Source organism: Ictalurus furcatus, chromosome 14 (genome assembly GCF_023375685.1).
Source record: "Ictalurus furcatus strain D&B chromosome 14, Billie_1.0, whole genome shotgun sequence".
Taxonomy (NCBI): domain Eukaryota; kingdom Metazoa; phylum Chordata; class Actinopteri; order Siluriformes; family Ictaluridae; genus Ictalurus; species Ictalurus furcatus.
The window spans coordinates 4,697,816-4,722,187 of record NC_071268.1 but is presented as its reverse complement, the minus strand read 5'-3'; the positions used below and the strand labels follow the sequence as shown (position 1 = coordinate 4,722,187).

The following is a 24,372-nucleotide window of genomic DNA, read 5'->3' as shown; positions in this document are numbered from 1 at the left end:
TGGTCTGATGAGACCAAAATAACCTAATTTGTTCAGATGGTGTCAAGCGTGTGTGGCAGCAACCAGGTGAGGAGTACAAAGACAAGTGTGTCTTGCCTACAGTCAAGCATGGTGGTGGGAGTGTCATGGTCTGGGGCTGCATGAGTGCTGCCGGCACTGGGGAGCTACAGTTCATTGAAGGAACCATGAATGCCAACATGTACTGTGACATACTGAAGCAGAGCATGAGCAGTATGCAGTATTCCTGCATGATAACGACCCCAAACACACCTCCAAGACGACCACTGCCTTGCTAAGGAAGCTGAGGGTGAAGGTGATGGACTGGCCAAGCATGTCTCCAGACCTAAACCCTATTGAGCATCTGTGGGGCATCCTCAAACGGAAGGTGGAGGAGCACAAGGTCTCTAACATCCACCAGCTCCGTGATGTGGTCATGGAAGAGTGGAAGAGGACTCCAGTGGCGACCTGTGAAGCTCTGGTGAACTCCATGCCCAAGAGGGTTAAGGCAGTGCTGGAAAATAATGGTGGCCACACAAAATATTGACACTTTGGGGACAAGCTGTACACTCACTACTTTACATTGTAGCAAAGTGTCATTTCTTCAGTGTTGTCACATGAAAAGATATAATCAAATATTTACAAAAATGTGAGGGGTGTACTCACTTTTGTGAGATACTGTTTATATATATATATATATATATATATATATATATATATATATTATCATGTTCTAAACATCGTCCAAGATGTACAAGTAAGGGATTTGAAAATCTGACTATTGCATCTTTAAATGTGGAGCTGGTAAACATCTCACAGGAAGAAATTAAGAAGTGCTCTTAATCCATTGATCCATTGTAGGAGCCTACTTTTTGACAGAAGAAGCGAGAAGAAGAGAATTTTCAAGGTTTTTCTTTAAAATATAAAACTGACATAATATAGGTTATATAAAAAGTGCATAATATAGATTAATGCTTTTATGCCTTATGCCTAGTGAAAATATTTATAGCTTATCAAGACTATTATTTACACTTATTCTCACACACACACACACACACACACACACACACACACACACATTGCACTAAACAAGCAAATAAACAAATAAACAAACATTGATTATTAAAGCAGTTTGCAATATAAATGGAGTATGTTACACTGATTACAATTCATTTGATCGTGTTATTAATTGATTGATTTATTAAAATCAATATATTAATTGATTTTTATCTTTAGCATTTTGTCAGAGTAACTCCTCCGGAGCAATGCAGAGAAATAAAATAGCTTCTGCTTCAGTGAATACAAAATAACAGCATGAACTTATATATATATATATTAAATACTTCTTAAATGAATGTAAATTATTTTTTGTGGTTGAATTTTGTTGAATTTTTTAAAAGTGCGTTATTTTGTGGTCAGTAATCCCTGCGAGAACTGAACAGTGACTTTAATTTAGCCATGATGGGTGACTTACCCATGATGCATTGCGGGTAGCTATCATGGCGGCTCACTGTTGAGGAAAAGCGGTAAGTATCGTTTTAGAAAGTGTGTTTTGTTGTATGTATTAGCTGATTTATTCTGCTTTGTTGTAATTTGACGTCTCCTCGTGTTGACGAAACAGTTTGTCACAAGTTAGAAACTGGAAGCTTTGTTAATATCACAGAGGATTTGTTTTTATTAGCTGTTGATAAAAGCGAGCACACAGACGCGCACAGTGCGGACTAGCAGCTTGAGGTATTAATGCCCTGTGCAGTGTATAGTGAGTGCAGGGGCTGCTTATGAAGCTCAGTGGCGGGTTATGAAGCTCAGTGGCGGGTTATGAAGCTCAGTGGCGGGTTATGAAGCTCAGTGGCGGGTTATGAAGCTCAGTGGCGGGTTATGAAGCTCAGTGGCGTTAGTTAACTGTCTGAGCTTCATACCAGCCTGATTTTGAATGAGGTGATGTTTTTCATGCAGATATAAAGTGGAGAAAACATCAACACTCGAGCAGAAACTATGAGCACTCAAGTAAGTCTGGCTATATTTCTCTCTAGCTGTCTCAAAACAAGAGGCTTGTACTGACTCAGACTTCATATTAGTCTGGAAAAGTGTGTTAACATCATGGTTTACTGTTAGACAACATCTAACCTGGCTCTAACTCTCATTTATTGTTGCTTTATCTTTATTTCCTCCCATACAGTACAGTATACTGTTCAAGCAGGAGCATGGTGAGTGTGTTTTTGTTTTTTTTGTTTTTAAAAGGAAAAATCTGAAACACGTTACTTACATTTACACCCAAGTATTTGTGATGTGTTTTTGTGAAGTTAGAGGTTGGGTGTCCTGCTGACGTCACACAGGAAGTCATTGTTCTTGCTACCAAGATCAAACTCGTAAAAACAAACAAACAGACGACGGCTTCTTTTCTCATCTTCAGCGATGCGCAATGGCACGTTAATGAGAAATCCAGTGTGGTAGTGCAAACACTGGATGCAAAGTCCCAGAAAGCAGTGCAGCTCTGGCTGATAATTACGAGGTGAACGCCACCACGATGTCCTGACGTTGTATTTACAACTCAAGGACTCATAGTTCTTTCGGTGTGCCTTGTTAAGGCGCGTCTGCCTACAGCAGGCAGCAAGATTGAAGTGGTGATTCTGCGTTTAACTGGCAAAATGATACAATCATTGATGATGAGCGTGCACCACCTCATAATCACGACCCCATACAATTCAATTCAATTCAATTCAATTTTATTTGTATAGCGCTTTTTACAATAGATATTGTCTCAAAGCAGCTTTACAGAAATATCAACATGGTATACAGATATAAAAGGTGTGAATTTATCCCAACTGAGCAAGCCACTGAGTGGCGACGGTGACAAGGAAAAACTCCCTAAGATGTTTTAAGAGGAAGAAACCTTGAGAGGAACCCGACTCAGAAGGGAACCCATCCTCATCTGGGTAACAACAGATAGTGTGAAAAAGTTCATTATGGATTTATATGAAGTCTGTATGGCCTTAGGAGCAGCTGTAGTCCCAGCAGTCTGGAATTAGAGAAGATTTGAGCTCCATCCAGAGGCAGAAAGGATCTGGATCTCTAGTATCTCCATAAATTCGTGTGTGGCTCGGCGAAAGGAGAGAGGGATAAAAAAGATAATTATGACTGCGAAGTAGTAGAACAGAATCTAGTCAGGGTAGGCGTGAGTAAACAAATACGTTTTAAGCCTAGACTTAAACACTGAGACTGTGTCTGAGTCCCGAACACTAATAGGAAGACTGTTCCATAACAGTGGGGCTCTATAAGAGAAAGCTCTCCCCCCTGCTGTAGCCTTCACTATTCGTGGTACCGTCAAATAGCCTGCATCTTTTGATCTAAGTAGGCGTGGCGGATCATAGAAAACCAAAAGGTCGCTTGGATATTGTGGCGCGAGACCGTTTAGTGCTTTATAGGTTAATAAAAGTATTTTATAGTTAATGCGAGATTTTACTGGGAGCCAATGCAGTATTGATAATATTGGTGTGATGTGGTCGTATCTTCTAGTTCTAGTTAGGACTCTAGCACCTGCATTCTGGACTAACTGGAGCTTATTTATATTCCTACTGGAACATCCAGACAGTAAGGCATTACAGTAATCTAATCTAGAGGTGATGAATGCATGAACTAGTATTTCCGCATCATGTAGTGACAATATATTTCTTATTTTAGAAATATTTCTGAGATGAAAGAAGGCTATCCTAGTAATATTATCTACATGAGCATCAAATGATAAACTGGAGTCAATAATCACTCCAAGGTCTTTAACTGCTGTACATGATGAAACAGAAAGACCATCCAGACCATCCATGTGATCAGAAAGATTACTTCTAGCTACACGTGGGCCTAATAAAAGTATTTCTGTTTTATCAGAATTAAGTAGAAGGAAATTAGTTAACATCCAATGTCTAATGTCCTTTACACACTCCTCAACTTTACTAAGCTTCTGTCTGTCCTCTGGCTTCGCTGAAACATACAGCTGTGTATCATCAGCATAACAGTGGAAGCTAATTCCATGTTTACGAATAATTTGACCTAGGGGTAGCATATATAAAGTAAAGAGCAGTGGGCCTAAAACAGAACCCTGTGGAACTCCAAAAGTAATTTCAGTACGCATGGAGAAATCACCATTTCCATCTACGAACTGATAACGATCGGTCAGATAATACTTGAGCCAGGAGAGGACTGTTCCCTTAATGCCAACAACATTTTCTAATCTATCAAGGAGAATAGTGTGATCTATATACACACTCGTACAACCTTCCAGAGGAGGATCTGAAGGCAGCATGAGACTCTGCTTGGCTTGGCTAGTTCGTGATCTACAAGCATCATGGTGTTGATGAGAGTATTATTACGAAAGCTGAAGCTTTAGGAAGCTGATCTGTTTGTGCCGAGTGTACGAACGAGGAGGTGAGAGAGCTGGACAGACTAAAGGACTAAAGCGTTGCTGAAAATAGACCAAAATTAAACCAAATGACTTTCAAATGTCTATCATCAAATTAAAAAAAAAAAATTTTTACGTTAATTTAGGATGACATCGGTTATAAATATTTATGTGCAAGTCATTGAGGGTGGATTTTTTTTCCATTAATATTTGTTTTGTTTTGAAGTTCTGAGCTCGTCTTTCTGTCTGCCTGTCTGTGTGTCTCTAGCCCATGATGATGCCATATGGACGGCAGCATGGGGGAAAAGCGAGAAGGATGGATCAGAGACTATCATCACTGGTTCTCTGGATGACATGGTGAAAGTGTGGAAATGGTAACGTTCTGACCGCATGCATGCTTTCAATTATTGTTGACCGCTCCACGTGTTCATGGAGCTCATATAAAGATTGAAGACATTAATGCACATGGCCTGCAGGTTGAACACGCGTGCAGTGCTGTTGGGAAAGCAGGAGTACTCTATAGCACATCGACATGTTAGAATTTCTCACTTCCTCCAGTCTCACTGTGAATATGCACAAGATCATCACATGCCCCATCATCATCATACAGCACAGTGCATTCTGGGAAAATCCACAGGGTACACGTGGCATGGCTCCAAAATGCAAATTATGCTTTCAAAGACGTGTTTGAATGAAATAGTGCACTATATTAGTGATTAAAGTGTGGTTTTGTATATACAGTCAAGCTCCATAATTATTGGCACCCTTGTTGAACACGTGATTTAAAAAAAAAAGTGTTAATGTCAATTTCAACTCACACTGACGTAAGAGAAAGCAAAATGTTTTTTTAAATACAGTTTTTTATTTTTTTCTCATGTATATTTTACTTTTTCCAAATGTTCAGAACCTCTCTTCCTGTTCCACTGGGAAATAAATATAAAGTGACACAGAGGCGAAATTCCCTTAGTCCTTCATTACAGAATACACAAATGAAGTGAAGCAAAACTGTTGAGCCTCATAAATCAGGCATTGGCTATAAAATATTGTTCACAAACAACCTGAGCCATGATAGTGCTGTAATAACAAAGCCTTCTGAAGCAATGAACAATTACTTCCAGCAGTTGGGGGATTAAAAAGGAGATTCGTTGTTTTAATTGTTTTTAACACCATGCACATTGGTGGCTTCTGCTGGTCAAAAACAATCTCATAGGATAGTCTAACATCTGTTTATAGCAAACCTGTTGCCTTATAAACATAATCCTATTCATTCCCGTTTAACCCAGTCCTAGTCTTTCATTTACAATCAATGCTCATGAGCTAGAAATTGAGTGTCAGGGCTACACAAAGGCTGACACTGTCTCCCCCCCCCACCCCCCAATAATCAGGGGTGGCACCACAACTCCAAAAGTGGTGGGGCAAGATTTTTGTCTGAGAGAAGAGCTACATCTGTAATTTGTCTATAAAAACCGACTATGTGTTAGCGCTATATGGTGCCAGGGTCTGATTATAATACGATAACAGGGCACAACGCACTTTTTAATGAATGTCCGAGTAGTTTGTTTCAATCCCACACGCTTCACTTAGCATTTTACTCCTCAGGCAGCAAAACAGTTAGTTCACAAAGTTAGAAAGCACTAAACTAAGTTTTTATAATCGAAGACACATTCACGTTCTGCAGTAGGCTGTGCGTCACTGTAGTAACTGTCTGTTTCATTAAACATTTATTCCAGCAAGCCTTACTTACTTTATTTGAAGAATGTCATTTGAGGAATGTTCCTATAATCGATTCAGAATAAAGAATATGTGCATATGTCACTTAAAATATTGATACTGATTCAACACGCGATTATTAAGTGCTAGTGAGCTCCAAAGCTCTGTTAACCCTTTATCACTCATAGGAGATCCACTTTAGGAGAAATGTCCCACCCCCCACAGCTCAACTGGAAGTTTTGTTTGGTTTTTCAGTCGAGTCAGACCTGAAGTGCCGGTTCAAATGCCAGCTCGCCCGCAGTTGGATTGGCAGCCCTGCCACATATTAACATTTCATCCTGTTCTTGACAATACTTACACATGTGGTCATGAGGAAACTGGAAAAATTCACATGTAAGGTGGAGTTTTTGGGTTGTTTTTCTGAGGTGAATCGTCAATGGCGGAACAAATCAAGCACCGATTGTGTTGCTTTTCTTTTGACACGTGCCTTCTGGGCTTAAGTATCACGAATCGTCCTTATGTAATTAATCTACATTGGGGAGGATGCATGTATATTTCCCCCCACAGACAGTTGGGTTGAGAGGATGGTTAGCAAAGCTAACAATCATGGTTGCAGAATTTTGAGTCACCAAGACACCAAAGCTGCAATTAGACACATCCGTGCCAACAGACCATTTAGAAGTCTTTTCCTGGAAGCTACTTGAACTTTGAATTCTCTGGTCAACAAACACTGAAGATTGGTTTGGTGTAAAGAGACTGATCATTATACAAAAAAGAACCTAATTCCATCTGTATGATTGAGGATCAGTGAGGTTGTAGAGCTTTTTTTTCCCCCTCCAAAGACCATGGTGTTTGGAGCTCCAAAGACTTGTTGATGCATGACACATGGTATCATAGACTCCAAAGATTTGAAATGGAAATCTGGCTTCTCTTCTCTGCCAAGAAGCTACAACTGGGTCATGGTTGGATCTTCTGCAAGATCTTCCGTCTTGCAGGACAGTGATCCAAAACATGTGTCCAAATCCACATTGACCACAGGATCAAGTTGGCCATTGGAAATCTTTTTTTTTTTTTTTTTTTTTTTGCTGAAGAGTAGAAACAGGAACCATGACCCTGGAAAGATGATGTATTGATGAGAGATCTCCGATTCCTTGCTCATCCAGCATCATAGGAGAAGACTTGCTGCTGTTATGTTGGTAAAGCGATGATACACATGCTACTGAGGGCCCAGATGTGCTACATTACCCCTCTAACTCTTCTCCACACACATCCCTGGCAGCGCAGACCCACGTCAAACCACCTGCTATTCTACAGTTCTATATAGAACCTTTAAGGTCCTCAGAGATAGACAAACCCAGGAACATTCTTCATAAGACGATACTTTTGTACAAGATTGGATTTGTTGTCTGTACTCTACAGTGTTTTAGTAGTAATATTTCGCTGCTCTGGGTTATTGACTGCTCTCTGCAGGTCAGATGAGAAGCTGGAGCTACAGTGGACTCTGGAAGGCCACCAGCTGGGTGTGGTGTCTGTGGACATTAGCCACAATGGCGCCATCGCCGCCTCCAGCTCTCTGGATGCTCACATCCGTCTCTGGGACCTGGAGTCCGGCAAACAGATTAAATCCATGGATGCAGGACCAGGTGAGGTTTTCAGGCAGCACAGGATGATTTGTTGTGACTTTTTTTTAGTCATTTTCACAGCTCATTACATGATGAAGAAGATACAAGTGGTTTTTCAATGCTTTAAAGAGTCACAGCATGTCAGTCATCTCACCTGGCACGGCTCTTTGGCACTTTTGTCCAAGCTATTTCATTCTCACGATCACTCAATTGCTGATGACGTAGTTTGCTTATTCATATTGTTTCAGAACAACATTTAGAAAATCTATTCATTATGATTTTGGTCATGATGATCTTTAAAGTGTAGATTCACTAACTTTTTTTTTTTTGTGGCGTGTGTACTTCTACTTTCTTGTTTTAGTGGAATATACTGATATTTCTAACTTTCCTTACATTTTTTTGATAAACATGAGACTTTTATGCTTCTCATGTTTCTCTCTTAGTCGATGCCTGGACTGTAGCGTTCTCCCCCGACTCCAAATACATAGCCACAGGCAGCCATCTTGGCAAGGTGAACATCTTTGGCATTGAGAGTGGGAAGAAAGAATACTCCCTGGACACCAGAGGGAAATTCATTCTCAGCATCGCCTATGTAAGACCTTTCACCATTACACGCATGAAATATGTAGGTTATAATAGATGAGGTTTCAAGTGTGAATTTAACGAGTTGTTTAAAGTACATCATAAAACCCTGAAGTCGACGGATCATCCCCAGAGGATGATCAAAGAAAAAAAAAAAAAGAAAAGCTTGACCTGGAAAGTAATTAAAGATTATGGCCTCTAAAACTATACCTGAATTTTACAATCTTACAATCCTAAATTTACAATCCTGAATTTTCGGTAATCTGTCAGTAGTTACAGGTAGAACGTGTTAGACCAGCACAGAGTGATGTGTGGGAATGACATAAGCCCCACCCCCAGGACAAGCAGCAGTTTCTTGTGCAGCCTTAATTCTCTAAACAACCATTTATCATCTCGGCTAAAGATTAGTTCTGGTTAAAAAGCAGAGTAAATGATGCCTCCTAAATAAAACCTCCGATGTCTGTGTGATCTCTGTCTCTCTCTCGTCCTGTCTTCTCTCAGAGCCCAGATGGAAAGTACTTAGCCAGCGGTGCCATCGATGGAATCATTAACATCTTCGACATTGCAACTGGGAAACTCCTCCACACACTGGAAGGTAAAATGATACCGGAGTATGACTGATAATGACCACGGTGATGTTTAGATCAGAATTGTTTACAAAGGGAACTAGAGGAGTTAAACATATCCATGTTGTATTACAAGCAAGTAAATAAACCAAGATGTCTGTTGTCTTTTGAAATTTTTTTTCATTTACAATTAGATAAAATATTTTATATATAGGAACACATTTGAAAATGTTTATACTGCTACAGATTAGCATTAACATTAGCACTGCACTATATCTTTCATACACTGTATAACCTGACCATCACACCCACGAGTGCTTTCTGAATATCCCATTCCGTTAGTCCCTCTTATGCTGTTATGATAACCTCCACTCTTCTGAGAAGACTTTCCACTAGATTTTAGAGCGTGGCTGTGGGGATTTGCGTTCAGTGCCTGATCGCACTAATGCTCTGAAGTCTGGCGAGAAAATTTGGCAAACCATGTGCGACTTTGTGCACATGAACATTGTGATGCTGGAACAGGTTTGGGGGCTCTTAGATCCAGTGAAAGGAAATTGTAAAGCTACAGCATACAGTTTCTGGAAGAAGCATATATGGGTGTGATGGTCAAGTGTCCACATACTTTTGTCTATATGTTGTATAAATGATGGTCTGTCAAACATTTCCTCTGCAAAGAGGCAGTATTGCCATTTTATCACAAACCCACAAGCATTCATTTGTTTTTATTTACATCAGTGTTCGCTGGCAAAGACATTTGCTCAATTAAAAAAAAATTGTAGGTGTACCAGCATCAATATTTAAAAAAAAAAAAAAAAGTTAGGCCACATCCTGTCTAGCTTCCTATTCATTATTCAGGGTATATCTACATGCCTTATACACCGACCAGCCCTACTCGATGGTTTTTTTCACCAACCCCAAATATTTTCTGCGGTCATTATTCCTATAAAACCTATGCTGCGTTAAACTCATGTTAATACTTACACACTACATTCGGGTCCATAAGTATTTGGGCAGCAACACAATTTTTGTCATTTTCCCTCTGTACACCACCACAATGGATTTGAAACGAAGTAATCGAGATGTGATCGAAGTGTAGACGCTCCGCATTACTTCAAGGGGTTCAACAAAAATATTGCATTAACCGTTTAGGAATTGGAGCCACTTTTTACAGAGTCCCTCCATTTTCACAGGCTCAAAAGTAATTGGACAGGTGCGGCCTGATTCCTCGTTATTTCATGAGAAATGAAGGAGATAGAAGGTTGGAGTTGATTCCAAGCGTTGAAGTACTATGGGAAGCTGTTTATGAGAAAACTTAATAATGCAGCCCAAAGAGGTGTCGATGCAAGTGAAGGAGGCCATCATTAGGCTGAGGAAACAAAACAACTATAAGAGCGATAGGAGTAGCCAAATCAACAATTGTACATGCTTAAAAAGAAGGAATTAATTGGCGAGTTCAGCAACACCAAAAGACCTGGAAAACCACGAAAGACAACTAAAGCGGATGATCGCAGAGTTCATTTCTTGGTGAAGAAAAACCCCTTCACAACATCTAGCTAACTCAAGAGCACTCTGGAGAAGGTAGGAGTATCATTGTCAAAGGCTACAATCAGGAGATGCCTTCACGAATGTAAATACAGACGGTTTACCGCAAGATGCAAACCACTGGTAACACTCAAGAACAGAAAGGCAGATTGGACTAAAAAAAAGCCGGCACAGTTCTAATGCAAGATTAACTTGTACCAGAATGATGGGAAGAGAAAAGTATGGAGAAGGGATCCAAAGCTTACCACATCATCTGGCAAACATGTGGAGGAAGTGTTATGGCATGGGTATGGCTGCCAGTGAAACAGGGTCACTGGTGTTTATTGATGTGACTGCTGATGGAAGTAGCAGGATGTAAAAAACAAAAATGTGGCTGTAATTCCTAAACGGTTAAGGCAATATTTTTGTTAATCCCCTTGAATTAAAGCTGAAAATCTATACTTCAGTCATATCTTGCTCACTTAAATTCAAATCCATTGTGGTGGTGTACAGAGGCAAAAATGACAAATTATGACACTGTTCAAATACTTATGGACCTGACTGTATATGTTTGGTGTTCCCTCTAGAGTAGTGTGTGTGTGTGTGTGTGGGGAGAGCACATGATGGAGATGTTTGAGGTTCATCACCTCTACCTTGGCTACAAAGATATTTGAATAGAGGCTGTCTTCTAGAAATGATTTGTGTGTGTTCTCTCTGCAGGCCACGCCATGCCCATCCGCTCTCTCACATTCTCTCCCGACTCTCAGCTCTTAGTCACAGCCTCCGATGACGGCTACATCAAGATTTATGACGTGTAAGTGGAACTGTGGGATTACAGCCGTCTTATAACGCATGTGTCATGTGACAAATGTGCTGGAGTTTGTTCTTGATTTTTTTTTTTTTTTTTTGGCCAAAATGTTTCCTGCAGAGAGACAGACAGTGTAGTGTAATGTAATGTAACACTGCTGCTTATCCTGGCTGTGTAATAGTTGTGTAGCTAATTGAGGTGTGTGTGTGTGTGTGTGTGTGTGTGTGTTACAGACAGCATGCTAACCTGGCAGGTACTCTGAGTGGCCATGCGTCTTGGGTGCTCAGCGTTGCCTTTTCACCTGATAACACACACTTTGTCTCCAGGTAAATCATCAAAATACCTTTCAAAATGTAATTAAAAAAAACAATCCTGAACCGTATTTTGCAGTATAATGAAGCTTTTGTCCTTGTTGTCTGCAGCTCGTCAGATAAGAGTGTGAAGGTGTGGGAGGCAAGCACCAGGGCGTGCGTGAACACTTTCTTTGACCATCAGGACCAGGTGCATCTTACATCTCCTGTTTCTTTTATTCAACTGAGAGCTGTCTGGCTTTGAGCCGAGTCATTTCACTTACACACACACACACACACCCACACCCACACTTATCAACTAAATTTCCAACAAATTCACCAACAGCTCAGAGGACCACCTGCCTTTTATTTCACACTATCACTAATACCTTTACACCAGATTATTATTATTATTATTTAGATTTTTATTTCTCTTAGAAGCCCATGTAGCTGTAATACAGTTCAGGTTTTATTACTGCATATGTTTTAATCCTCTTTAATCAGAAGTCAGTGATGAACAGTCTTGGCTCAAGTCAGTATTTGTACACAGGCAACTCGAGAGCAGTTTTTTGTTCTATTCGTATAGCGCTTTTCACATTAGACACCGTCACAGAGCAGCTTCACAGGAATCAAGATGGAGACGTCGATTCCTTGTGAACTCCCTGAGATAGACCTGGAAAGAAACCAGTACTAATGTTGCGTTCGAGTCATGTCGGAAAGATCGTATTTACGAAGTTGAACGCATATGAACGCCACCACAAAGTTGTAATTATGAGTAGGAAACACTGGATTATTATTATTTTATGAGCCCTGAGTTTGAGTTGTGAGTCTGAGTAAGATAACATGGTGGAATCAGTGGATGTGACGTCTGTAGTCGACGGTAAATTTGTTGAAAGCTAATTGCCTCCACAAAATACGATAGCACTGTGTAATTACGACATATGTAACGATAAAGTTTACAGTGGCTTCACAAATTGATTTAATACATCAAAACGAACCCGATGCACATTCTTTGTTCATTTTCTAGAAGCAGGTTTTAAAAACGTTGCTGTATTTTTTTTTGTAGTCAATTAAGAGAAGGTATACCGCCATCTCGCTCCGAGCAAAGTGACTCGAACGCACCCGATGTCGTAATTACGACTTCCCAGGAGGACTTGAACGCACAGTGTCAGTGTGTTCAGTAAGAATGTTGAGATGAAAACAGGACAGTCTTTATGATTACAGTGGCAATTCTTTGTTGAAATTCCAAAATAATCATAGGACAGTGTGACATGGGTGCATTTTATGTATTTAAATAAAAAATATTCTAGCTGGAGGTGTAATCATCCCTGTTCATGACCAGTGCTCAAGGTTTGCGCTTGTGTAGCTGAAAGTTGCCCTGCATGTGATCTAGTAAAGTGTGGGTTAGCAGCGACGCGCCCATTCCTTTCTTCAACGGTTTTATGTTTTGTTTTGTTTTGAATTGCAGAAAACTGAAACTCTTAAATGCATTTGTAGGTATGGAGCGTGAAGTACAACAGCACTGGCTCGAAGATCATTTCGGCTGGAGACGACAGAGCCATCCACATTTACGACTGTCCCATGTGAAGCATGTTTCACCGTTCTCACACCCGACAGGACACGGGTAAATCTGATATACGTCACACCAGAACTTTTAATCGATCCGCACTCTTCGTCCAAAGAGATCCATACAGTCCCTGCCGATACCAGATTTCCTCCAAAGGGTTTCTCCTGTTTAGGTGGTTTGATATTAAATAAAGCCTTTAACCTGCATCTGTAACCATCCGACACGTCACATGAGCAGGTAATAACATGGCTGTGAGGTTTGTCTTTCATCTGTACGTCATCGTCTCCTGAAACGTTCTCCATTTGTCAAAACAATAAAAATAATTAAAAAAAGAATTTTATAAATACTTTTTATAGTGTGTTTTTTTGTCTCCGCAACTCAGCGACACAATATTGAGATGTTGTCTACAGGTATCAGACTCCGTGCTGCACTTTACCACACATGCCATCCAGAGCAGAACTGAAGCATATGAGGGCTTGTACACGTTTTTAAATGTCCCATGTCACAGCCATGTAACCTCTTTAGCGTTACATTTTATACGTCTGCCACGTGCAGGTCTGCTCCGCTCGTCCTCCTATGCAAGGAGAACTGCAGTGTAAACAGATCTTATCTTCACAAATCTTAAATTAGTGACATCAAATCACACTACAGACACCGTGACCTCTCTCTATGTATATGTCTGTCTATCTATCTGTAAATATAAATCCTCATCACAAGATGTTTGTAGGAATTAGCCATTGTTTGTTTAATCACACACACAAGTTTATACACTTAAGCATTATAGAAGGAATCAATTTATCCTACATAAGGATAGGTCTAAAACTTTGGCCACACCCACATCTTTTTTACCTACAATACAAGGTGTGTTTGTGTGCAGGAAAAAAAAAAGGTAATTGTGAGCAGACAACACAAAAAGGACTGAAGGAGACCATGTCAACAGTTTCACCACATATTCATGACTCAACATACATTCACCGTGATCATCATATCTGTTTATGATTCCCATCTGATTCAGATGACAGGCTCAAGTGATTTTTAAGAAATATTTCTCAGGGATTAAAACTTCACCAGGAATCATACTTTCCAAAAGAACACCTCCACAATTCACTATGAAACCGTACACACACAAAGATAATGATAAAAGATAAACAACACGCATGCAGCGTAAATGCTGTAGAAAATATCAGTGTCTCTCTGAGGGGTTTAAAAAAAAAAGGAAATCAGTTCACTCAAGCGTGTAGATTTAATCTGTCCAGGCTTGGTGTGTTTATCAAGTAACATCGTTAGTGCTTGTATCGCTGAGCAGCACCCGAGGGATGGTTCCTGGTCAGTATTAGCATTTTGAAATCCGGGCCAGAGCTGATGAACAGCCATCGGTTGCACTTGTCCCAACTTTACATTTCGTTCTACAAACGTGTTTAGCAGAAGTTGGAATTAATTTTTTTTAATCAAGGCCTGTTCGATGTGTACGCTTTACACAAAGATTAGGCTTAATTCAGCCTGTCCGATTACACAACTCTGCTTCGGTGTGTGTGTGCTGTGATTCGATTTGCATTCGTTTCTTCACATTTTGGCACCAAACATCAAATATTAACATTCAGGATAGCTCATAACACTTTACTGAAGCTGTGTGTGACATTTTACAAAATATACTATATACTACTATACACTAAATATACTATAACTAATATAATATCGATCAACTGCTAAAATATTAAAAAGGCAACGTTAAAAGGCAGGAAAGCCCACACAGCTTGGGTTGGCCTTGTGTGTGTGTCCTGGACCGCACCCTGCTTTTCACCAGTGCCTGGTGTGGACGAGCTCAGGCCGCAGGCTGAGTCTCTTCAGCGTCTCATAACCGATGACGATGAGGATGGAGGTAGGCAAGGAGGAGATGATGCGAGCGGAGAGGCCCTTGGTCAGGCCCCACATGCCCTCCTCAGCCATGAGCTGGTTAAATGTTTCAATCACTGACGAACGGCCTTCCACCTTGTAATGAGGGAAAAAATGATTTATATACAAGCCAACATATACAGTGGATATTTATAACAATAAAATAAAAAAGTCTACACACCTCTGTTGGAGTTGCAGGTTTTTTGTGATGTAAAAAATGAAACCAGGATAAAATCACATCAGATCTTTTTTTCCCACCTTTAACGTGACACGGCAGCCAACAAAATTCAGGTGGAAAAAAAGACAAATAAAAAAACCTACAATAAACTGGATGCATAAGTGTGCACACTTTTATAATGGTGCGTGTGACTGTGCTCAGAATGAGCTAATCACATTCATACTCATGTTCAAAAGTAATTATTGTACACCCATCATCAATGACATGACTCTGATTCTGTAGGATTTTCTTGACATCTTCTTGGTTTTATCTGACTGCTGAAGACATTGTCCACAAAGAGCTTACAAAACATGTACAGTATCTCACAAAAGTGAGCACACCCCTCACATTTTTGTAAATAGTTGATGATATCTTTTCATGTGACAACACTGAAGAAATGACACTTTGCTACAATGTAAAGTAGTGAGTGTACAGCTTGTGTAACAGTGTAAATTTGCTGTCCCCTCAAAATAACTCAACACACAGCCATTAATGTCTAAACCGCTGGCAACAAAAGTGAGTACACCCCTAAGTGAAAATGTCCAAATTGGGCCCAATTTGTCATTTTCCCTCCCCGGTGTCATGTGACTTGTTACAAGGTCTCAGGTGTGAATGGGGAGCAGGTGGGTTAAATTTGGTGTCATCGCTCTCACACTCCCTCATACTGGTCACTGGAAGTTCAACATGGCACCTCATGGCAAAGAACTCTCTGAGGATCTGAAAAAAAGAACTGTTGCCTCACATACAGATGACCTAGGCTATAAGAAGATTGCCAAAACCCTGACACTGAGCTGCAGCATGGTGACCAAGACCATACAGCGGTTTAACAGGACAGGTTCCACTCAGAACAGGCCTCGCCATGGTCCACCAAAGAAGTTGCGTGCACGTGCTCAGCGTCATATCCAGAGGTTGTCTTTGGGAAATAGACGTATGAGTGCTGCCAGCATTGCTGCAGAGGTTGAAGGGGTGGGGGGTCAGCCTGTCAGTGCTCAGACCATACGCCGCACACTGCATCAAATTGGTCTGCATGGCTGTCGTCCCAGAAGGAAGCCTCTTCTAAAGATGATGCACAAGAAAGCCCGCAAACAGTTTGCTGAAGACAAGCAGACTAAGGACATGGATTACTGGAACCATGTCCTGTGGTCTGATGAGTCCAAAATAACCTAATTTGTTCAGATGGTGTCAAGCGTGTGTGGCGGCAACCAGGTGAGGAGTACAAAGACAAGTGTGTCTTGCCTACAGTCAAGCATGGTGGTGGGAGTGTCATGGTCTGGGGCTGCATGAGTGGTGCCGGCACTGGGGAGCTACAGTTCATTGAGGGAACCATGAATGCCAACATGTACTGTGATATACTGAAGCAGAGCATGATCCCCTCCCTTCGAAGACTGGGCCACAGGGCAGTATTCCTGCATGATAACGACCCCAAACACACCTCCAAGATGACCACTGCCTTGCTAAAGAAGCTGAGGGTGAAGGTGATGGACTGGCCAAGCATGTCTCCAGACCTAAACCCTATTGAGCATCTGTGGGTCATCCTCAAACGGAAGGTGGCGGAGCACAAGGTCTCTAACATCCACCAGCTCCGTGATGTCGTCATGGAGGAGTGGAAGAGGACTCCAGTGGCAACCTGTGAAGCTCTGGTGAACTCCATGCCCAAGAGGGTTAAGGCAGTGCTGGAAAATAATGGTGGCCACACAAAATATTGACACTTTGGGCCCAATTTGGACATTTTCACTTAGGGGTGTACTCACTTTCGTTGCCAGCGGTTTAGACATTAATGGCTGTATGTTGAGTTATTTTGAGGGGACAGCAAATTTACACTGTTACACAAGCTGTACACTCACTACTTTACATTGTAGCAAAGTGTCATTTCTTCAGTGTTCAGTCTTCAGTCACATGAAAAGATATAATCAAATATTTACAAAAATGTGAGGGGTGTACTCACTTTTGTGAGATACTGTACGGGATCTCGGTGTGGAAATGTATCGATCAGGAGAGGGAGACAAAAGAATTTCCACAACATTAGATGCACCATGGAACACCATGAAGGCCGTCATCAACAAGTGGAGAAATAGGGCAGCACAGTGACATCATCAAGAACAGGACGTCCCTCTAAATATTATCAGAAAGGCTGCCAAGAGCCATACAGCAACCTAAAGGAGTTGCTCCTTTAATTATCTCTTGTATTCTTCACATCTGGATTCTGGGGTCAGGTGGCTAGGTGGAAGCCCTTTCTAATGACCCGAAACAGAAATCCTGTGTCAGCAAAGGGACGCCTTCAGAAGAAGAAGATAAATGTTTTGGAACGTCACAGAGCCCAGATCTAAAGCCTATCAAAAACCTGAGGAATGACTTTTGTGCACAGGAGATCCCCTCACAAGGTGATCGAACTAGAGCATTTTTGCAAGGAATAGTGGAATAAAAATCACCAAATCAAGACTCCCAAAACCAGAGTGCTTTATTACAAAGTATTAGTGTGTAACCAGATTACTACAAGGTTTTCCTTTTTCTTTTTTGGAAACATTTTTTTTTATTCACTTTTATTCTGTTGGTTGCTATATCGCACTAAAGGTGGAAAAAGATCTGACATGCTTTTATCTTGTTTTCAGGGGTGTGTAGACTTGTATCCACTGTATGATGAATTTGATTTTGCATGCTCACGGCGACAGAGATATTGTAACGAAGTACGAATAAAACTAACGAACAAATTAAAGTTGGTTTAAACAAATTAAATGTGGTTCATACGACTATTCAAATGCAAGTTACATAAATTTGGGTGAAAGATGAACCTCTGAGGAAATAAATCCAGTCTGACGGGAGTGACATAAGATCACTGATTACTGAGCCTCTCAGGGTGCGAAGCAAAGCTGGACCGTACACTGCTGCTGAATGTCTTGAATTAGAGTTGAGACCAAAAGGCTAACTTTAAATGTAAGGCACGTCCTGGCAACATCAGAAAGCCGGGTCAGATTATTGACTGGGAAAGAAGTAAACCAGAAACAAAAAAGGTGATTCATCATGAAGAGAGAGCGCTACAGAACAAAATCGACTCTATTTGGGTAGAAGCTGATGTTTTTGGTGTGACTCCAGAACCGTGTAAGAACTGAAACTTGCTGATGCTCCCTGTGCTGCCATAAAGAGGACGTCTAGCATGCTTTCGCAATTGGAATTTTTTTTACAGAACAAAATGGCATAGCTCCTTTTGCTCTGATATAAATAAAAGCAGCTCATGTGACATGCACGCTGTAACGACATCATCATCTAACATCATCATCATTAGCCCTAGCTAATGTCAGCTAACTACAGATGAGGCCAAAGGTTTACATACACCTAGGCTCAAAACTCCACACATTTCATGCTACATGTTACACTCTCCAAGTCAGTAAGGGCATCTACTTTATTTCCATAAGAGATTATTTCTAAATAATAACCCTGAGACTCATTTAGTTCAGCTATTATTTTACTAGATCAGATTTTCAGTTGGTTAAATGTTTACATACACTTTGTTAGTATTTGGTGTCGTTGTTGCTTCTCAAAATACTTTGCTGGAATTTTTGCCCGTTTCCTCCTGACAGAACTAGTGTAACTCAGTCAGGTTTGTGGGTCTCCTCGCTCAGACACGCTGTCTCGGTTCAGTCCACAAATTTTCTATTGGATTCAGGTCAGGGCTTTGTGATGGCCACTCAAAACGTTCACTTTGTTGTCCTTAATCCGTTTTGTGACAACTCTGGAGGCTTAAACAGGATCATTGTCCTGCTGGAAGACTCAGTTGTGACCAAATTTTAACTTTGTCTTTGATGTCTTGAGGTGCTGCTTCAGTATTTCTACAGAATACTCCTTCCTCATGATGCCATCGATTTTCTGAAGTGCAACAGTCCCTTTTACAGCAAAACAAGCCCATAACATGATGCTGCCACCACCATGCTTCACAGTCGGGATGGTGTTCTTAAGATTAAAAGCCTCACCATTTTTCCTCTATACATAGCGCTGATCATTATGGCTGAACAGCTCTATTCTTGTTTCATCTGACCAGAGAACACTCCTCCATAATGCTGGCGATCATCCGCAAACTTCAGTGTGGATTTTTTTATGCCAGTCTTGGAGTAGCGACTTCCTCCTTGTGCAACAGCCAGTCAGGCCATGATGATATAAGACTCTCTTAATGGTGGATGTACATACTTTAGTATGCGATGCCTTCAACTCCTTCACCAGTTCCTTTGTTGTTGTCTTGGGGTTCAGTTGAACCTTTCGCACTCAAGTTTGTGCCACTTTCCTGATGCAATGTCTGGGTGGGCCCAAGAGTTTTATATTTGCATGTAGTTATTTGTACAGCTGTTCAGTTGTTTAGAAATTGCTTCTGAGGAAGAACTGGGGCTTGTGGAGGGCCACAGTTTTGTTTTCGAGGTCTTGGAAAGGTGCTTGGATTTTCCCATGGTACGCATCAAGGCAAAAAAGGCACTGGCTCTAAAGGTAGGTCCTTAAATACAGTCACAGGTGCTCTTTCACAGGTTAACTCCTAATTATGATAATTGACCAATCAGAAGCTTCTCAAAGTCATTACATCAATTTCTGGAATCTTCCAAGTGTTTAAAGAGACAGTGAACTTCCATCCATCCATCCATCCATCCATCTTCTACCGCTTACTCCTTTTCAGGGTCACGGGGAACCTGGAGACTATCCCAGGGAGCATCGGGCACAAGGCGGGGTACACCCTGGACAGGGTGCCAATCCATCACAGGGCACGATCACATACACACTCACACACCCATTCATACACTACGGACAATTTAGACACGCCAATCAGCCTACCATGCGTGTCTTTGGACTGGGGGAGGAAACCGGAGTACCCGGAGGAAACCCCCGCAGACGGGGGAGAACATGCAAACTCCACACACACAGGGCCACGGTGGGAATCGAAACCCCCGACCCTGGAGGCGTGAGGCGAACGTGCTAACCACTAAGACACCATGCGCCTGAGACAGTGAACTTGGTGTATGGAAACATTTGACCCACTTGAATTCTGATATTGTGATCTGAAGCCAAAATAAATCAGTCTCAAATTGATTGTTTTGAAATGACCGCTGACAGGAATAAAGTAGACGCTCTACTCGACTCAACACGGAAAACGTACGGAACATGAAATGTGTGGAGCTGTGAAAAACCGAATGTCTTTAGCCTTGGTGTAGCTAAACTTTTGGCCTCAACTGTAACTAGCCCAGCTTGCTGGCTAGATTAAGTATTACAAGTAATAAAGATTGAATAATGCTTGGTGCAATTCTGGTGATGAGGAAGCTGTTTGCCTTTGCTTTGTCTTCACAAGAAGAGGAGCTGCTGGTGCGACTTATCTGTGTGTTGCCACACATAAAGTGGGACGGTACATAGCGTACCGGTGAAGGCAACAAAATTAGTCAAGTTGTTATTTTTAGTTATATTGTAATGTTGGAAATTTGGCAAGAAATCTTTTATAATTTCTCACAGGAGTCTTTTATTTTATTTTTTTTCACCGGCACTTTGTCCTCCATGTTTGTTTTTCCTCACTGGACCAGATTGACTGGGATGCATCACTGGGCACTTCTCTGAAAAAAACTGACCTCCTTTGGAATTGCACTATGATTTAAAAGCAGTTGCTTCCCATAGGAGCACATGCACAACGGCTTATTGTCTTATAAAGTCTTATTTATCTCTACGTGATAAAAAATCACTACTCTGTTCAGCTCTCAAACGGGCGGTGTGTTTACCTGCACTCTGGCTCTCACTACGTCCATGGGGTTGGTGAGGGTGGAGGCGGTGGCAGCAGCCATAGGCCCGGCCACGGCCTGCAGGAGGAGGTGAGGGCAGTTGGACGGGGCCAGTCGCGACAGCTGCTCTGTTTCAGCACACAACACACACTGCATTAATCTACACACCATACAGAAATTCAAAAAGGGGTCTTCTGTTTTCCAAAGGAACGCAGATGTCGTGACATGTTGAAACTTGGTAACTGATTATATATCACACAAACTCTAACCACAAACCCGAACCACATTTCTGTACTTTTTTTTTTTTTTTTTTTTTTAAGTCAGCTTGTGGTAACTTGACTTGATAGAAAAGTCATAAAAAGGGCAAGAACAGCTGTACCCAGTGCTGTACTATCAAAATAATAAAACTATTGATGTACACTGGGGTTATGAACACGACCTAATGACTAGTTTGTTGTTTAAATGTGCACGATAACGGTATAAATCCTCCTCTGTTTTCCTGTCAGAATTTCACAGGATTCTGCGTCCCAGAATTCCTGGTATAGGTTCTGGATCGGATTTGGAGATCCCATGGAACATAAAAGTCACAGGACCTTTTTCACTCTCCGGCAGTCACATGAAGCTCAGGGGATTAAAAAAAAAAAGAAGCTGTGCTCATTAACACAGGAGTGTAAGATCATGGGAGCGTATTGGGTCGGGTTCATGCATTCGTCTTCAGTAATCCCGGTCAGTGTTGCTACGGTTTAAATGAATAATGAGAAATGGGATTAATAAAAGTCCTATAACACCTCTACTCCAGATCCAGCATGACCCTGACGAGGATAAAGCAGTTACTTGGAGATAAATGAATGAATGAATGAATGAATGATGATATGTGGTATAAATAACCTAAAATAACCTATAATCTTTAACAGAAGCTGATGTTTTTGGTTGTTATTCTGGCTCAGATTCTCTTCGTCAGCAGTTAAAAGCCAAAACACACAGGAATAATTACACTAAACACACCAGGACATGGCCACTCCTTGCACAGAAACGGGAGACCAGAACGAATCCGTCATAAGGCTGAAATCCTGCTGTGTAAATGCACAGCATCTCAGCGTGTGAGAACGAACTGGATTACACGACTACCACCGTCAAGCCACAGAACCAAAACAAGCAGAGGATTCTGTAGCTCAGCTCAACATGCTACAACATGCGCACTTGAGGTGCCCTACTCTGTTTCTGAGTTTAAAACAAATATACATCATCACGCTACTAAATAAGTGTATATCAATACATTGTGTTATGATGGATAACATGGATGAAAGGCACAGAAGCAGAGAGGGGTGTGTGTAATAGCAGAGGAAGCATGTCCATGAGGACAGTAAGACATAAGAGCACCTGCATAAAAGTGATAAAAAGGCCACCACACTGCACTGTTAGGGATGTAGGTGAGAAGAGATGCCACATAGCCACGGTAAAAACCCCGAAAACCGTCTGCAGCAAAAATCTGCACGGTAATGTCTCGGGTCTGCCCAAAAGTCACTCTGTGCTTAGATGTGGCGACGTCCATCTTATTTTTGAGCTTAAAGCGTGTGAGATGTTCCCCCTGGCCTTGCATCATGAGCTGCTGGGAGACCATGTCGATGGGCACGGTGATGCTCTGGGCCACCAGCGAGGCACAGCCACCGGCCACCAGAGACTTGACGGTGTTACTGGAGGAATACTGAGAGACATACTTCCTAACCAGCTCATAGGTGGTAATGTAGGCTTGACCTGAGATCAGCGTGAAGGAGTTAACCATGAAGCCCCGGTACAATCCCCGCACGCCTTCAGCTTTAAGGATCTTACAGAAGGCGTCAAATGTGCCGCTGTAAAGCGACTTCCCCTTCTGGACCTGCAGCCGGGTTCGGATCAGGGTGAAGGGGTAGACGGTGATGCGTGTGGTTAAAGTCATGAACACGCCGAGGGAATAGAACTTCCTCTTGTCCAGGTCTTCCCATTCTATGATCCGGATGTTCCGTTTCTGCTGCATCGTTCCAGCTGACGGCAAACTTCATGGGACAGGCCCTGCGCCGCACCTGCCCGTCAACCTACAGAGGCATGAAGAACAGGAACAGGTCAGAGTAAAAGCATATCAGGAAGCATCTTTGACAAAATCTCATTTAGCCCCTTCTTCGCAGCCAGAGAGGATTCCTTAAAACAAGTCACCAGATGTGTGGAGTTCAGCAAAAGAGTTCAGCACCTGCTGTTGTGTCTATAGATCAAAGGTCTTGAAATGACATTTGCCCACCAGAGTGATATGTGTGTGAGGTGCGTTTCACAGACCATCAGCGTGTTCAAAGGGCAATGCAACTAACTACCTTTAGACACACAATATGGCCAAAAGTCTGTGGACACATGACACTCATCTTCTGTTCTTCCCTAAATCGTTGCCATGAAGTTGAAAGCACACAGTTGTACAGAATGTCTTTGTATGCTGTAGTTTTACAATCTGCCTTCACTGGAACTAAGAGGCCCAAACCTGTTCCAGCATGACCCAACCCGAGCTCCATGAAGACGTGGTGTGTGAAGGTTGGAGTGGAAGAACTCGAGTGTCCTGACCTCAACCCCACTAAACACCTTTGGGATGAACTGGAACACTGACTGCACGCCAGACCTCCTCATCATCCCAACATCAGTAATTCTTTGACCTCACTAACGCTCTTGTAAAAAATCTACTGTAAAGAAGAGCAGAGCTTATTATAACAGCAAAGGAGGGAATAAATCTGGAAAGAGACGTTCAGCAAGGACATAGAAGAAGTGTGATGGTCAGGTGTCCACATACTTTTGGCCAGACAGTGCACTATATTTACACAGACACAATTTTTTTTTTTTTTAACAAATTAAAAGGTTTTAAAACATGTGGATGTTGTGAATAATTAAATATACACATCATGTTGTAAATATTTATGCAATTTAAATGAATTTCAATATTAAAGTATGATACTATGAACAGATAATGAAACATGGGATGGAATGTGTGACCTCCTCCTCCTCCATGATGAGCCTCACATGTACAGGAGACAGAGCTCCAACCCTTTTCTCTACCTCCTTCACCTTTTGTGTGTGTGTCATTTCGACATTTATATCCTGTGCTGAAATACTCCACACGAGAACGCACGGAAGGTCATTAAAAACAGAAACCCAGCTGGGTCGTCTGCGTTAGGAACATCATGACAGGTCTCATGACCTCTCTCTTAAACACAACATCAACTTACCAGCTTAGCTTGCCATCATTTCCGCCTCCCGTATACCTAACTACTGATCATCATGATTTAAAAAAAATACAATTAAAAGCTGTATTATTTTTTTAAAAAGATAAAAACCCTATCGACGACCGACCGCCTCCATGTTTTTGAAATAAAATAAAATAAGTCATAACGTTAAAGGTTTCACAAGCGTGAGTTCTTCAACCGTTGTACTTCCGTCGCGCGCCGTGACGTCACG

The 24,372-nt window shown here is 41.5% G+C and overlaps 2 protein-coding genes across 2 annotated transcripts; one reads left to right on the top strand and one right to left on the bottom strand.

Annotated features, from left to right (window-relative positions):
* The first annotated feature begins 1,483 nt into the window (after nt 1-1,483).
* skic8 (SKI8 subunit of superkiller complex) lies at nt 1,484-13,400 on the top strand. The gene is made up of 11 exons (XM_053640967.1): nt 1,484-1,523; nt 1,954-2,004; nt 2,177-2,204; nt 4,659-4,764; nt 7,571-7,743; nt 8,166-8,314; nt 8,806-8,899; nt 11,112-11,205; nt 11,433-11,525; nt 11,622-11,700; nt 12,987-13,400. The coding sequence occupies exons 2-11, from the start codon at nt 1,993-1,995 to the stop codon at nt 13,074-13,076; spliced, it is 918 nt and encodes a 305-aa protein (XP_053496942.1). The 5' UTR covers nt 1,484-1,523; nt 1,954-1,992; the 3' UTR covers nt 13,077-13,400.
* Nucleotides 13,401-13,459: 59 nt separating this feature from the next.
* On the bottom strand, nt 13,460-24,349 carry slc25a44a (solute carrier family 25 member 44a). Its single transcript, XM_053640966.1, has 4 exons — nt 24,144-24,349; nt 22,285-22,976; nt 20,905-21,032; nt 13,460-15,045 (listed from the first exon to the last, which is right to left on the bottom strand). The coding sequence occupies exons 2-4, from the start codon at nt 22,916-22,918 to the stop codon at nt 14,854-14,856; spliced, it is 954 nt and encodes a 317-aa protein (XP_053496941.1). The 5' UTR covers nt 22,919-22,976; nt 24,144-24,349; the 3' UTR covers nt 13,460-14,853.
* Nucleotides 24,350-24,372: the final 23 nt, after the last annotated feature.

What these genes read in the sequence shown, in the direction of transcription:
- skic8 (XM_053640967.1), top strand. An exon ending in ATGGTGAAAGTGTGGAAATG is followed by an intron (nt 4,765 to 7,570) that starts GTAACGTTCTGA and finishes TGCTCTCTGCAG; the next exon opens with GTCAGATGAGAAGCTGGAGC. An exon ending in TCATTCTCAGCATCGCCTAT is followed by an intron (nt 8,315 to 8,805) that starts GTAAGACCTTTC and finishes GTCTTCTCTCAG; the next exon opens with AGCCCAGATGGAAAGTACTT.
- slc25a44a (XM_053640966.1), bottom strand. Translation starts at nt 22,918, where the DNA reads ATGCAGCAGAAACGGAACATCCGGATCATAGAATGGGAAGACCTGGAC. An exon ending in TTTTTATCACTTTTATGCAG is followed by an intron (nt 21,033 to 22,284) that starts GTGCTCTTATGT and finishes GTGCTGAAACAG; the next exon opens with AGCAGCTGTCGCGACTGGCC. An exon ending in TAGTGAGAGCCAGAGTGCAG is followed by an intron (nt 15,046 to 20,904) that starts GTAAACACACCG and finishes CCTCATTACAAG; the next exon opens with GTGGAAGGCCGTTCGTCAGT.